Genomic DNA, 15,645 nt, shown 5'->3' on the forward strand with positions numbered 1-15,645 from the left:
ACGCTCATGCAAGAAACAGAAAGGCAAAGTGCATGCACACACCAGAGGCAAAGCATGAGTGAGAGAGACACAAAGCACATAAAGGTAAAGAACACATGAAAGACAAAGTGTGCAGAGAGGCAACATGCACACTGGAAAAACAACATGCACAAGGAAGACAGACAAGTGAGGAGTGAAGTGTGCAAGGGGGGAAACTGCATGCAAGGAGAAGCATGCGAGTGGAAGGAAATGCACGAGGCAAAGCACACGCAAGGGGCAAAGTGACAGAATGAGGCACGACATGAAGTAGAAGAAAAGCACTTCAGAGAGGCACAGCACATAAGACAGATGGAATGCAGCAGCAGCAAAACATGCAGAAGAATGCAAGCATTGGGGGGCTGGGCAAGCATAAGAGAGGGAACACACATGCAAGAGGAATAGCATTTAGAATTATTTAGGTTGGAAAAGACCCTTAAGATCAAGTCCAACCATTAACCTAACACTGCCAAGTCCACTGCTAAACCACATCCCTAAATGCCATGCCTACATGTCTTTTAAATACCTCCAGGGATGGTGAATGAACCACTTCCCTGGGCAGCCTTAATATATCTTACTTAATATATCTTCCAGTGAACAAATTATTCCTAATATCCAATCTAAAACTTCCCTGGCACAACTTGAGGTCATTTCCTCTTGTCCCCTCGTTTGCTACTTGGGAAAAGAGACCAACACCCACCTTGCTACAATCCCCTTTCAGGTAGCTGCATGTAGCAGTATGGTCCCCTTGAGCCTCCTTTTCTCCAAGCTAAACAACCCCAGCTCCCTCAGCTACTCATCATAAAACCTGTGCTCCAGACCAGCTTCATTGCCCTTCTTTGGGCAAGTAAAAGGCCCAAAACTGATCACAGTATTCAAGGTGCAGCCTCACCAGTGCCCAGTACAGGGGGGGTGATCACCTCCCTTGTCCTGCTGGTCACGCTATTTCTGATATAAGCGATCAGGATGCTGTAGGCCTTCTTGGCCACGCTGCTGCCTCATGTTCAGCCAGATATCAATCAACAACCCCAGGTCCTTTTCCGCCAGGCAGCTTTCCAGCCACACTTCCCCAAGCCTGTAGTGTTGTGTGGGGTTGTTATGACCCAAGTGCAGGACCCAGCACTTCTCCTTGTTGAACCTCATACAACTGGCCTTGGACCGTTGGTCCAACCTGTCTAGACTCCTCTATACAGCCTTCCAACCCTCAAGCAGATCAATACTGCTACTCAACTTGGTGTCATCTGCAAATTTACTGAGATGCACTTGATCCCCTCATTCAGATCACTGATAAGGATATGCAATAAGGGACAGGCAAAGCATATCAGAAAAAGGCAAAAAGACACAAAGAAAAAGGGTATCAAAGGAAGGGGAAGCCTCAGAGTAAAAAGGAATGGGGTGGTGTGGTGTACAACAATAGAGAGAGGGAAAAGAAACAAAGGGAGAGGATGACTGCAAGGTGGGGTAGGGGGGGAAGCCAGTGTTGGGGGTGAGGGGCTCAAGATGAGCTTGAAAGACAAGCGAAGTGCATCAGAGACTGGAAATGCCTGAAAGAGGGGAAATGCATATCTAAGAGGGAGGGAAAGCAGGTCAGAGTCAAGCAGAAAGCAGGGTATGGCTGGGGAGAGCTCTTTTTTTCCAGTTTTTCAGAGGTTTTTTTAAGTTTTTCAGAGGAAAAACTATACAGGTAGAAAGGACAGAGAGCAAGTGAGAAGGAGAAGGCACAAGTGAGAGACTGCAAGCTTAAGAGAAGGAAAGTGCATGGCAAGAAAGGAAAAGTCTGTCAGAGACAGGGAATCATACAAAGGAGAAAAAGCAAGATACAAAGATGCAAAGAGAATGAGGGAGGGAAGTGCAAAAGAATGAAAAGGCTTGTAAGAGACAGAAGGTGGGAGAAAGAAGGACACAAGTGAACGATTGAACATGCAGAGAAGGAAAGTGCAAACAATCTGAACTTCTAAGAATTTGAGTGTGTGAGAGAGATGGAAAAAGTGTGAGGCATGGGAAAGCACACCAAGGAGAAACTCTACAGAAGGGAAAGGAAGAGAGAAAAAGGAAAAGCAACAGACAGAAGGGCACGCAAGGCAGCAGGACAGCAAAAGTGCACAAAAGAAAAAAGCATGGAAAAGACAAAGCATATTCAAGTGAGAGAGAGAGAGCATGTGTGAGGAGAAGAGCACATGTAAGGGTGAGAAAGCACATGCGCAAGGAGGACAGTGCATGCATGAGAGGGGAAAGCATGGAGGGTGGCATGCCAGAGTGAGGGGGAATCATGCCTGAAGGGAACACACATAGGAGGAGACTGGCACACAAAAGAGATGGAAGTGTGCCAACAAGGGGAAGAGCACAAAGTAGAGGGAAGCAAGCAAGACAGAAACGCATGTGAGAGAAGGTGGAAGTGCATGCAAGAAGGGAAGAATTACATGAGAGAAGGTGGAAGCGTGTATGAGAGCGAGAGAAGTGTGTAGGAGAAGGTGGAGGTGCATGCAAGGAGGGGAGAAAGTGCAAACAAGGTAGGGAGAAAGCATGCATGAGAGAGAAAGCATGATAGGGAGAGGGAGAAAGTGATTGCAAGAGAGGGGAAAAGAATGATGGGGCATCATGAGGGAGGAAGTCTGAGGGAGGCAGCACATCAGGAGGAAAGTGCACAGGGAAGCACGAGACGGGGGAAGCATGCTTGCAAAGAGGCAGAAGTCTGAGAGGGACTGAAACTCATGGTGAGGGAGTGCATGAGAGTGGGGAAGCCCGTGAGAGAGAGGTAAGCACATGTAAGGAGGGGACGCATGTGCATGACGGGTGGGAAGCCCACACGAGAGGTGGGAAGAGCCTGCATCCAAAAGAAACTGGGAACATCCACACATGAGAGATCATGAAAGCCCAGGCATGAGAGACAGGGAAAGTGCACAAGGAGAGGAAGTGTCTGTGAGAGGGTGGGAAAGCAAGAGAGAGGAATTGCTTGGTGGGAGAGAAGGATCGCAAGAGGGAAACATGAGCAAAGGTGTAAGAACGCTGTGTAAAACCGCATTTGGGGTGCCCCAGTTTGCTTAGGACACCTCATGTGCATGAATAAATATTTACTTCTCTAATTCTATACTTTGCATCCTTGGCTCTCTCCTCAGTTGGCAGGGGTCAGTCGCAAATTTTTCTGACAAGACGGAAAATGCACAAGAGAAGGCAACTGGGAGAGGGAGAGAGCCAAAGCACATCAAAGAGGCGTAGAGTTTGTCCAAGAGAAAAGGGAAGCTTGAGTGGGGGGGGGGGTGGTGAGGGTGATAACAAGAGAACGAGAGGGATGAGGAGAATACCAAGCATGGTAAAGAGAGAGATTATGAGGGACAGTGAGTCAGAGACAGAGGGGAAGCACACATGAAAGTGTAACTTCATTATATAGCAGCATCAGGCTTCACAATCCTTCCTCTACTAACAGCTGTGTGGACTAATCAAAGAAATCTTAAGATGTCAGTATCGACAAACCTAATCCTTTTCATCAAAATGTACTAAAATTCCTTTCATCGCACTGCAGAGTGCCTACAATTTTTGAAAATAGCATGCCACATGACCACTTGCTATCCTGCAATTCTGACACAAGTTAGCTTTCCTTTGTGGAGTTCTGTCCTGGTTTCAGCTGGGATAGAGTTAATTTTCTTCTTAGTAGTTAGTACAGTGCTGTGTTTGGGCTGTGATGGGAGAGCAATGCTGACAGCACACTGATGGGTTTAGCTGTTGCTGGGTGAGGTTTATACTCAGTCAAGGACTTTTCAGTTCCTTGGGCCCTGCCAGCCAGAGGGCTGGAGGGGCATGGGACATTGGGAGGGGACACAGCCAGGACAGGTGACCCAAGCTAGCCAAAGAGGTATTCCATACCATATGATGTCATGCTGAGTATATAAACTGGGAGGAGAAGAAGAAGGAAGGGGGAGACATCTGGCATTATGGCATTTGTCTTCCTGAGTAACCGTTCCACGTGCTGGAGCCCGGCTTCCCTGGGGATGGCTGAACGCCTGCCTGCCCATGGGAAGCAGCGAATGAATTCCTTGTTTTGCTTTGCTTGCATGCGCAGCCTTTGCTTTACCTATTAAATTGGTCTTATCTCAACCCTTGAGTTTTACATTCCTTTCCAATCCTCCTTCCCATCCCTCTGGGTGGCAGGGAGTGAGCAAGCGGCTGCGTGGTGCTTGGTTGCCTTCGGGATTAAACTATGACAAGTTACAACTGCCGTGGTCCACTAACAATAGGAAGGACTATCAGTTTACTTACAGACACATAACTTAACCAACCTTCCTGTCATTATTTTTTTCACATTTTCAGAGACTTTTCAAGTCTTTCTAGAATCCTTCTAATAGAGCCTGTCTAGACTGTCATTCTTTGAAAAAATTCCAGTTGCTTACCATTGGATCCCCAAATTTCTGCTTATAATTGATGCCTCTTAGGTTACCCATGCCCAATGTTGTTAAAGTTGATTCTCCTAAGAGACTCAATAAGTTTATGTGTGTATTGAATTTAATGAACTCTTCTGTGTAAGCAGGATTTGTAAATCCAGCCATGCAGGACTGCAGAAAAATACTGTCTCACAATGCAGAGGTTCCAAACAAGAATAAAGGTCAAATACTGTACCCTTTTGTACAGCAAAGTGATACTGCATACCTCCACTCTGAAGCTTGCAGCTCTACAGATACACTGGGTACTGGAAGGCTGTACAGTTAAATCAGCTACATGCTTTTGAGAATACTTCTGTAAGTCTGATGAACACCAAAACATCAAGAGGAGGAAGACAATGTAACCATAAACCCCTCAAATTAGAGCTTGGGCAGAAATAAAAAATAATTTTAGAAGTCTTTCCTTTCAATTCAAGATTACCCACAAACTGACAGACCACTTAAAAATTAAAAAGCGTATCTGGCATGCTTACTTTAAGTGGCCTCTACCTAAGCCAGCAGAGCTCTGTCAATGAGAACAGTCTCATAGCAATGGCAGCACACAGAATTAATAAGACCCTTTACAAGCTGTGTGGCCAACTCTGCAATGCATTTGGGCAGTTGCTAGCACACTGAAGCACAAGTTGTCCATTAGGGTCATCAGTCATTACTAGAAACACACCTCACGTTGGATATGCCAACTCTACCAAAACTTAGATAATTAATTTTTAAGTATTAGATCCCTTTAGGTGCTTACTTCTATCTACGCAAAGCAAAAATAACCTAACTCATCCCAAATCTGTGTATTTATAAATTCTGTGCACACAACTTTCCTTAATATTTACATAGAAATTATTTCAGCTCCTAAAACACAGCTGTAGAGCTGGTCCATGGAACAAGAGGATGACATTTATTTTGCAAATGGTTTTGAAGCAACTTGTCATTTGTTTACAACATAGAGGCAACTGCAGGCTACCCTACTTTGCTGGATCACTTTTCACTAAGAAAATACTTTACAATACTATGAGCCATGGCTGCCTGAAGGCAACTTATAGGAAAAGTCAGCGTCTGACCAGCATGACAAATGAATGAGGATGTATCCATCACACAGCACTAATGATGTCTAACAGAAATCTCCAGCCATCACCACAATGACAGCACAGGTGAGTAAAATACTCTTCCAGCTTGTGGCAATAAAACCCCACTCTATTTTATCAAATCACTTCCAGATTTCCATGCACATCAGTGAACAAGTAGATACCCTCTTCTATACATTTTATTTATTATTTTATTTAAAGAATAAGACTGCTGGCAAACACCATAGATAACAAGTATTACCATGCGAACGCAGCAGCAGTATATTCTTAGTTGCAAACATTTTATTCAGCTTTAATTAAACTAAGGAAGAAAGAGTGAAGTGAAAGTAGAAGAAATAAAAACTACTTCTGTAAAATACTAAAGGGTTCAGGGAAAAATATTTGGATTGTTCTTTTGTCTCTACTACATTTTCTACCTGGGACTCAAAACAAAACAAACAAACAAAACAGATTAGAAACACTCACTGCACGTCTAGCTTATGTCAGAAAGAAAAAGGATTAATATATTAACATGGATTGTGAATAGGGCTGTCAATGTCTCAAACACTTTAGGTAGAAGATGGCAAAAGCTGATGTTGACTGCTGAAATTCCTTCAGCTAGCATGCCTTCCTAATTCTGTTTAGATCAGTATTATAGAAGAATTCACGGCAAAACTTAAGTTTGCTGTGCTGGCATTCTACATTAACAAAGTCACAGTGTAACATTAAAAGTTTTGCAACTATTAACACTGTCCTGTTGGGCATAACTTACATTTTCAATACCTGAAAGCCATTTGCTAACATGAGGTACTATTATAACTTTTGATCACTAACGAAGAAAACCCAATAAGAATGCAGCCTTCTAATGCTAGAACACATCCACCAATTCACCCTGACACTTGACTCATTAAAGCAACTAAAACACAGATTCCAACGTGCAAGTAATCTGAAAACTATCACGATGCCTAGCTCAAGGGTGGTAATTACACAACACTGTGAGCATCACCCACATGACAATTTTCTTTGGGTAGGAGCTTGAAAACTGAATCCATCTGGAGTGTATTGCACAGTGAGGTCATGTAATATAGGTCAGATTATCCAAGAACATGGCCCTTTTCACGGTCATAAGCATCCCAAAAATCCAAAGTTCTACTTCAGGTCAGAGCAACACAGTGGTCACTGTAAAAACTACCCTTTACATGAATCAGGTGCTCTCTGGAATTCATGGAGATCACACACTGAATACTTGGTTAAGTTCAGGCATCAGTTTAATCAGTACTCCATGTCTCAAAAACAGTTTCAAGAGTTATTGCACAGTTTCCATGGAGACTGAAGCAAAAAAGTTCTTTCTATTTCTGTCTGTGAAAATCCCGACACATTTAAACTGCCAAGTTTGTTAGGAGAGCCTGAAGGACTAAAAGTGGTGATAATATCCATGTTACTGTCTGTCACATGCCACTTAATTATTTTAGAAACATATTTACCTTTCCCTATGAGGAGAATATTTCATAGTTCCGTGTGTTTGATCAGATGGAAGGAAGTTGTTTAAGGAGTTCCAACTACACTTCTACAGCGCATGTATTATTTCAAAACCTCCTGATCTTCTATTCCGCCATACCATACTGGCCAAAGATATATGGGCTACACATATCTAATGTACTTTCACCTCACAACGCTTTTAACACCGTCTCCCATAACATCCTCACAGGCAAACTGAAGCAGCCCAGGCTAGGACAGTGGACGGTGAGGTGGGCTGAAAACAGCTCACATGCTGGGCTCACAGGGTTGTGACCTGGAGGCCAGCCACGAAGGATCAACCCCAGGGCTTGACACTGGGACCAACACTGTCTGGCATCTTCATCAATGACCTGGACAATGGGGCACAGTGCCCCCTCGGCAAGTCTGCACACAACACAAATCTGGGAGGAGTGGCTGATCCAGTAGGTGGGTCTGCTGCCATCCAGAGGCACCTCAACAGGCTGGAGGAATGGGCTGTCAAGAAGTTCAACAAAGGGCGATTTCAAATCCTGTAGCTGGGGAATAATAAACCCATGCACCAGGACAGGCTTGGGGCTGACCATCTGGAAAACAGCTTGGCAGAGAAGGACATAGATTGTTCCTGGTGGATAACAAGTTGAACACAAGTAAGTAACGTTCCCTTGAGTGAACCCAGGGCCGTAGTGGAAAAAGCAGAGCCAGAAGGCTGAATAAGGTGATTTGGGGTTCTGGATCCAGTTCTGGGCTGGAGATCACAGTTCAGATCACATCTGGGGTTCTGGATCCAGTTCTGGGCCCCCCAGTACAAGACAGACATGGGTGTACTGGAGTGAGTCTACTGAAAGGTCACAAGGATGATGAAGGGATCAGAGCATCCAATATGAGAGGCTGGGAAATCTGGGACTGTTTAGCCTTAAGTAGAGAAGGATCAGCAGGGATCTTGCTGATATGCATAATATCTGATGGGCAGAAGTAAAGAAGATGTACCCAGGCTTTTCTTTGTGGTGCCCACTGAAAGGAGGAAAGGCAATGGACACAAACTAAAATATGACAAATTCCCCTTAAACATCAGAAAAAAACCTGTTTTACTGCAAGGGTTGTCATACAGTGGAAAAGGTTGCTCAAGGAGACTGTGGAGACACTCAAATACCAACCTGACACGGCACTGAGGAACCTGCTGTGGTTGACCCTCTTTGGGGCAGGAGGGTTGGACTCCAGACTCAAGTATTCTGTGATTTCACAGAAGTACAGAGAGAGGGAAGGGTGTGCAGGTTTACTTGCCCTTAGGAAGTTATGCCTCAGCGGAGTTCAGCTTCTGGGAACTCCAGCAAGAAGCTCTCTCTGTTAAGCCAACCCAACTGATGCAGCTATAAATGACATGGGCTCTGCTAAGTGGCTGGAATAAACAAAGACAAGTTAGCACTGAAGTCAGGCTTCCATGTCCAGGTCAACTTCCTCAGATGCTTCACCTCTAAAACAGCCGCAGTATGCTAGGAACTTTGCTCTGAATGGTACTCCTGAGCAGTTCTGGGCACATCCATTCAGCTAAGACTGTACCAGGATGGGTCAGGAATCCTGAGGGCATCCGTTAGTAATCTAACAGGACCCACTCAGCATACTCCAAATAAACAGGGCAGCTGGATTCTTTCAGAACTTCCCATCTAGTGGAAGCAGGGAAAGGATCTTCATCTTGCACTCAGAACCATATAAAAAAAGGAAAGTGTTCGACTCTGACGAAGGCACATTGCTTATAAAAGTTAGTAGGAAGCCTTTCTAAAGAACATTCTAAAGCATCCAGCAGTTTTTTAAAAAAGCTCAGTCTCCCATACATTTAAGAAAACACATGAAGCAGCTGGACCTCTGCCTTCTGCAGTTTCGGCTTTGGCTCCAAGGAATAACAACGAAGTAATGAGACAACCATCCTGCCAGCAACAGCAAAACACAAAACTAAAATAAAAAGCATATAGACCAAGTTCTGAGCACCATAACATACCAATTTAAACGAGTCCCAGCAGCTACAGAGATTCCAGTCCAGAGTTATGCACTGTTTCACAGAGGAAACAACCTTACCAGTTGACCCAAGTGAACCTTAAAATGGCTACAGACACAAGCTGCTTGATGGAATCTACTTACATAAGTGATGTGGGTATTACAGGTCACAGCTACCCACTTGAGAGCAGTTTAAACCAGCACTGTACCTGGCAACACTACTAGCTGAGCTTTTAATCTGCAAAAATTCAACCAAGAAAACATCAGAACAACCACCAACACTGCTACAGAGGCACATTATTTGAAACAATACTAAACAAGTACAGATCCTCAAAGGTTTTGTTACAGAAATTATTATTTTGTTAGAAGAGCTTTCAAAAACCATGCTATATGGTATTATTTTCTCTTCATTGTATGTTAGTGTTCATCACAGTCTGCAGTCTAGGGTGTAAACAACATTTGAACTTCAGCTATTTTAAACACATTACGGGTAGTCTTACTCTTTTCCTCTCCCTCCCCAGACAATGGCACTGAGGTGATTTACTGTACTGTGCTCAGAGTCCTCCAAGCACTAGCAAAAACCTCCATTTCCGAAGCACCTACAGTGTAATAATGAAGAATGGAAAGTGGGACTCACAAAAGAGAAAAACAACACAGGAACATGGATGTGACCAATGAAACTGTCTAGCACTATTTTAAAGAAAGCATGGCAGAGTTATAAATTAATTGGAAAAAACAGTAGATTAACAGAATGTAAGTAATACCTAGGGTCATGGGTCACATATTTACCAGAAGACAAGCGGTGGGGCTTTCTATATGTACATAACTCTTTTTAAAGAAAGTTGAAAGAATGGAGAAAACTTGAAGAGCTTGGATCCTGGGAAGATGTATTGATGGAGCAAAGCAGTGACTAAAGCTAAACTGAGGAGCATTAGAAAAAGTTAAAAATGAGTTTGGTGTCAAGTCACCAGGTAGTAAAGAAAATTCAGGAAAGGGGTTGATGTGGTCATACAGATCCAGACATCTATAATTAGAGTATTCTACATGTACTCCTCCTAAAGCAAAAAACCATAATATCAGAATGAACAAAGGAAAGGCTGGGTTTCAGAGGTATTACACATAAAGACCAGTACTTAGACAGCATCAATCTATATAAGACCAAAGATGACTTCAAGGTAGCTGGCCTCAGACTAGGAGGTAATGTTCTGCACTGAGTCTCAGTCTGCACTAAGGAGTGCATTACTAGGCCAATACAATGGCCCAGCACAGGGCTCCATAATTGCACTGCAACAAAGTAGAGAGAGCTAGACATCTTTAGAAAGCAGTATGGCAGACAGGCAAATCTGTGACTAAGGTGAATAATAACACTACCTGTTAAAGGTGCCTCTTAATACAGAGCAATGGACACAATGACTGTGCAGGAATTTAGGCTGTTTGAACCAGGAAGGGCCTGTTTAAAGCCTCCACTAGCCTATGCAGCTTGGACAGCTGGGGATCCCATCTCCTCACACCTCTGATGAACACACATGTGCCAACAGAAGTTCATGGTGTAGGTATAGCCCAGAACAAACAAGGGAAAGAAGAGAGAAGCCAGAAAACAAAAAGCACTAACAAGATGAGACCAGATGACACTCTGTAGATAAAGGAAAGTCAGAGGTTTACAGAGGATGACAATGCATAAGGCGGAGTTGTGATAAACTAAATACTGTCCAAAATCCCACCTGCCAAGCCGGCTGCAACATTTTGATCCCCATTAAAAAAAAAAAAAAAGTACATTTGAATTCCACAGATAACAGTGAAAAGATTCTGTGACAGTAAAAATTTAGTCACTGTCGAATATTATTTCTGTGAAAATCTATCAAGTCTTTGCATTTGTGCATTGATATTACAATATATGGAATTTACAGCTCCTCTATTTTAACATATGGCATCTCTTGGTTTGAATGCCCTGGATGGTGAGTTAAATGCAATACTGGAGAGTCCAGTTGGATTTTACATGCACGCTGTAAGTTACATGAGCATTTTCCAAATATGTCTTCTTAAAATTCCAAATGCACTAGTTCATTTTACATTAGCCCTTCCACTACACAAGATACCCAAAAGTACAAATATTTTAGCTACAAATGACTGCAATAACCAGTAACATACAATATTTTTTTTTTTATAATGCTGTATGTCACTATGTCAAACAAGGACAAATATTCAAAGAACTACATGTTAGTTGAGTTTGAATTCTATTCTATTACTTTAAAAAGTCTTTGTCAGGTCTCATACTTAATAGGTTCCAAGAAGAATGTTTTTAGGCAGCACATGCTGTTACAAAACCATAATAAAATTTTACGTAATTTAGCACAGCAAACTGAGAACTCATTCAGAAACAAAATTAGTAAAATATACATGTATATTCCCAGTGCAAAACTCCTGCAGAGAAAATGAAACTGGAAGAGTGAGATGACACAAATGCATACCAAAAAAACCCCACATGCATTTTATTATTGGAAAACTAACTTCCAAGGCAAAAATTTATGTGAATGAAACTATTTGTTTGAAAAGGTATACACTATCTGAATGGTATTCATATCTGCAATACATAGAGGAGTGTTACTTTAGTTCAAGACATGATTACCTGTTAACTTCAGAACTCAAGTAGCACAGCAGATGAATGGCCCAAAGCAAAGGTCCTGTGTATGTTGCAAATGCTGTAAGGAAGATAGCTGGTATCTCCACATAGCTTTCAAGTCCCACAAACCCTGCAGAAATATCCACAGTGGCGATGCCATTTGAATTCCCCTGAAAGCAGGAATAAAAAAAGTAAATATTCTAGTATCTTGAAAGAAACATTTAGGATACATTAGAATAATATTAATTATTGTACCAGTTAAATACTTACCTTTCAAGCTACCTCACAGTACAGCCATATTCTTTACATGGGAATTTCAGTAAAGTACCTTACCAAACAACAGCTTTTATATAGGATTTACAGACTAACAAAGGCATAAACAACATATTTCACTTGTCTTATTTTGTCTGCAAATGAACATGCCTGTTTAATAAATTACATCCAAAACCCAGTTTAAAGCAAGTAGCTACACCTGCTGATTTTTCAGTCACAGTAATGAAAATGCATTTTTCATCATGCACAATTCAAACCCAAGATTTTAGGCTTGTTGCCTAAAATGACACCAGGAAATAAAGATTTCTTGCCCTTAGAGACAATCGGGCTCTAATTTAGAGCTGTAGTGGAACCCTACACCACCCACCTGCCTGTCCCATGACACAAGTTGCTGCATGTAACCAGATTAAAACAAGCAAATTCAGAGACATTTCTGCAAGTATCTATACCACAATAGACTGCATTGAAATAGACCAGAAGTCAGCCTAGACAGCCTGAATCATCAATAAGAGGCATTTAAAACCTAGAAAAACACAAGGAACATACAGCAATGAAAGTATTGAGCTGTCCAAGCCTTGTATGTTTTATCTAGTTTTCTTTTTCAGTGACTAAGACCACTAAATAACAAAGGATAATATAAAACTAAAGGAAGTGTTTTCCACTGAAAATGCCCAAGTATTTAATTTCACTGAAATACCTAAAGCACCAAATACACCCCATGATTAAGGCAGAATATTTTTTAGCTTAGCAGGTCACAGGCAGGCTTCCTCAGACAAGTGCAAAAGCTCTCAGATATACCATATCTGGAGATGCCGATCAGTTTCTACAGCGCTGGTATTCTAACAGCTATCAAATTCTTCTTTCCCCCCTGCAGAATCCCAGAACAATGCAAATGTAAGGGTTGTCACCACAGATAGACTCAGACCCAGTCCCAGCAGAGCCTATGAGGAGTGTGGCTCCCCCCTTCCCTCTGACCTGATCTCCTCTCACCTTAGTGACTGCAGTCTTCTTGAACCGCAGAAGTTACCCCAGCAAGGAAGTACTGTCATCAAAACACATCTGAGTTGCCCATGAAATCCAGAGCATACAAGGAAGCACAAAAAAACAGGTAGCTTTTTCAGGTACATAAGTAACTAGGCACGAGGGACAGCAAAAACCACGCTCCTGAGACAGCCCTAAAATCTAAGGAGAAAAAAAGCCGTCCCTGCTGACAGAACCATTCAGAGCTCCTCATCAGTAGTCAGTGTCCCGATGAATCCTACCATGAAGATATCCCCAGAATGTAAGGGCAGCCTGAAGCTGTAAGAGGGCAGTAAGGTATGGATTTTACCAAGACATCATACAGCAGAAAAAAATTTTTGACTTATGACTGTCAGTCCTTCACACTTTGACCTTCACCACGCACCACTGTAGTAAATTACTGTTACATTACACCAGTGTAATAAGTTATTGTTATGCATTTAGCATAATGTAGAGCAATGATAGGAGCAGAGCAAATCATAACTAAGGACCAGCAGCTAAAGAAAAAGCATTATCTGCGCCCTAGAACCTGTAAGACGAGACTGGAAAAGAAAGCTGTAAAACAAGTCTCCTCCTCAAGTTTAAGGGGTATAGACTGAGGACATGGCAGGAGCAGAGTGGTCAAGTGCAGCACTTTGAGAGCAGGACAGGGTGCTGCTCCTCAACATGCAAGAGTTTGACAGGGACAGGTGAAGAAAGAAGCTGGTCTCTTTTCCCCCAGTCCCTGTCTACAGCAGCAGGTCTTTTCCCTACCACACCTGCCTAGTTTCTCTCTCCTCCTTCTCCTCTGTATGATGTGTGCACAGTAGAAAACCTGAGACATCAGGGAGTCCTGCTCCTCTCATGAAGAGCTGAAAGATTTCTTCATGCTGTTTGCTCCATCTGCACATACACATGGCTGATGCTTGGCACCTCTGGGCAACTCCCCACCCCGATGCATGTAAGAAGGAGCAAGAACAAAGGCAGCACCTGGGAGTGCACGTCACTGTCCTGCACAACAGGGAAAAAAGATGCACTGTCCTCTGAATGGTAGTGAGAACAGAGAAAGCAACCAGGAGGAAGGAACAGTGCCTTCCACCTTCTCCTCGCCTCCCTGTGGCTCCTTTCACTCTGGGCTCACTCCTCCTATCTTTGACTGTTTAAAGCAGGGGTCCTCAAACTACAGCCCACGGGCTGGGTACAGCCCCCCAGGGTCCTCAATCCGGCCCCCGGTATTTACAGACCCCCCTGCCCCCCCCCGCCGGGGGTTGCGGGGGGAAACCAAGCAGCCGCAGATGGCTGCCTGCCACGGCATCCGCCCGGCCCCTGGTTAAAGTGTGAGGGCCCCTGCTGTGAAGTGATGCACCTGTAGAACAAGGAGAGCAAGGACACACACACTTCCAGCTGTGACCATACTGCATGTTAAGTGTCCAAACACCCCACTTTCACCAGGAATCTCCTAAGCCTCATGGATGGCTTCACAGCTACTATGAAGAGCTCTGCTAAGCAGTAAGAAGCATTTTTTTCTTCACATTAGATATCTTTCTTCAAGACTAATTCATATATTTGAATGAATTTTTGTAGCTTGTAACTTTTAATACACCACACAAGACATAAATAACTGGCAATTCAGACTGTCTGCTTTTATTTTAAAATATGACTCAAGTATTTCAAATAGTGCAATAGCTTATCATAGGCAGAAAGACAATGCACAATTGCATAAAAGCATTCCATGATAATGTCATGATCCAGATCCACGAAGCACAAACATATATATATAGTGTTCACTAGTTAAGAGAAACTACCAGCATATCTGCTACAGTAAGAGAATCCCTCCACAGATAGTAATGAAAACAATCTAAAATGCTCTTCAAAGCTGCAATGATACTTCTGAAAACTTTTCAGATACCACATCACTCAGTGAGTATGAGCTATTACCTGCAGTATCTCAATGACTCTCACTAAACTGAGAAGTACAGATGTGCAGGACAAAACTGACATGCTTCTGGTCTGTTTCATGACTGATTAAATACTGCAGACTGTTACTGCACTCTGTTAGTGCACTTTCACTGAGCTCGTCACATAATTGTATGCCTCTCTAGTAACTGGAATTCTATAAATAAGTGTAGGAGGAGGGATTTATTTTAACTATTTGAGGCAAATTATTTAAGGTGAAAAAATGAAGTTACTGGAAAAGATTGGCCAGAAAGGTTCTGCTCTCTTCACCCCTGGAGGTTTCAAGACCCTGAGCAACCTGGTTTTACCTCACAGCTAACACTGCTCTGAGATCAGGGTTGAACTCTGGGCCTTTTGAGGTCCTTTCCAATGTAAATTATCCCTCAATGCTTTGAAATCATAACAAGAGAAATCTATAAGCCACTTTAAAATGTCACTCAGTCCATCTCTCTATGTGAAGGGAAGATGAACTAGATATTAATGATTCTAATGTACAAACCTATTCTGTTCTCCTCCAGTGATAAAAAATACCAGAAAACACAAGCAAGTCTTAAAGGTTTTGAGACTGTATTTTCTTTCTCTTCTTCTGCAGATATACTGCTGTAAAGATGGGAACAAAAAACCACAAGGCTAATAAATAAATACATGGGATTTTTGTTTATTGATGAGCTTTCACCCAAGGTAACTAAAATATTTTAAGAAATATTTACAGCAACAATCTTTTTAGAAGCTGCTACAGTTAAGAGAAACAACCAAGATATTTATTTCTAGTCTTACGGCACCTGAAGGGCAGGTAGCAATGATAAAA

General features: G+C 42.6%; 1 protein-coding gene and 1 long non-coding RNA gene across 4 annotated transcripts in view; one reads left to right on the plus strand and one right to left on the minus strand.

The window, feature by feature from the left end:
- PIGG (phosphatidylinositol glycan anchor biosynthesis class G) overlaps positions 1-15,645 on the minus strand; it is a 93,767-nt gene that overhangs the window by 24,270 nt on the left and 53,852 nt on the right. For 2 of the 3 annotated variants that reach the window (XM_037373324.1, XM_037373325.1), the window contains exon 12: positions 11,616-11,779. In XM_037373324.1, coding sequence (XP_037229221.1) covers positions 11,616-11,779 — 164 coding nt within the window. Of the gene's footprint in view, positions 1-6,753; positions 9,228-11,615; positions 11,780-15,645 lie in introns of those variants that run through there. The other variant, XM_037373326.1, reaches the window with a different exon arrangement.
- LOC119141248 lies at positions 4,136-8,947 on the plus strand. The gene is made up of 2 exons (XR_005101880.1): positions 4,136-5,590; positions 7,212-8,947. It is a non-coding gene; the product is annotated as an uncharacterized LOC119141248 (long non-coding RNA).

The sequence above is a fragment of the Falco rusticolus genome, chromosome Z (genome assembly GCF_015220075.1).
Source record: "Falco rusticolus isolate bFalRus1 chromosome Z, bFalRus1.pri, whole genome shotgun sequence".
Taxonomy (NCBI): domain Eukaryota; kingdom Metazoa; phylum Chordata; class Aves; order Falconiformes; family Falconidae; genus Falco; species Falco rusticolus.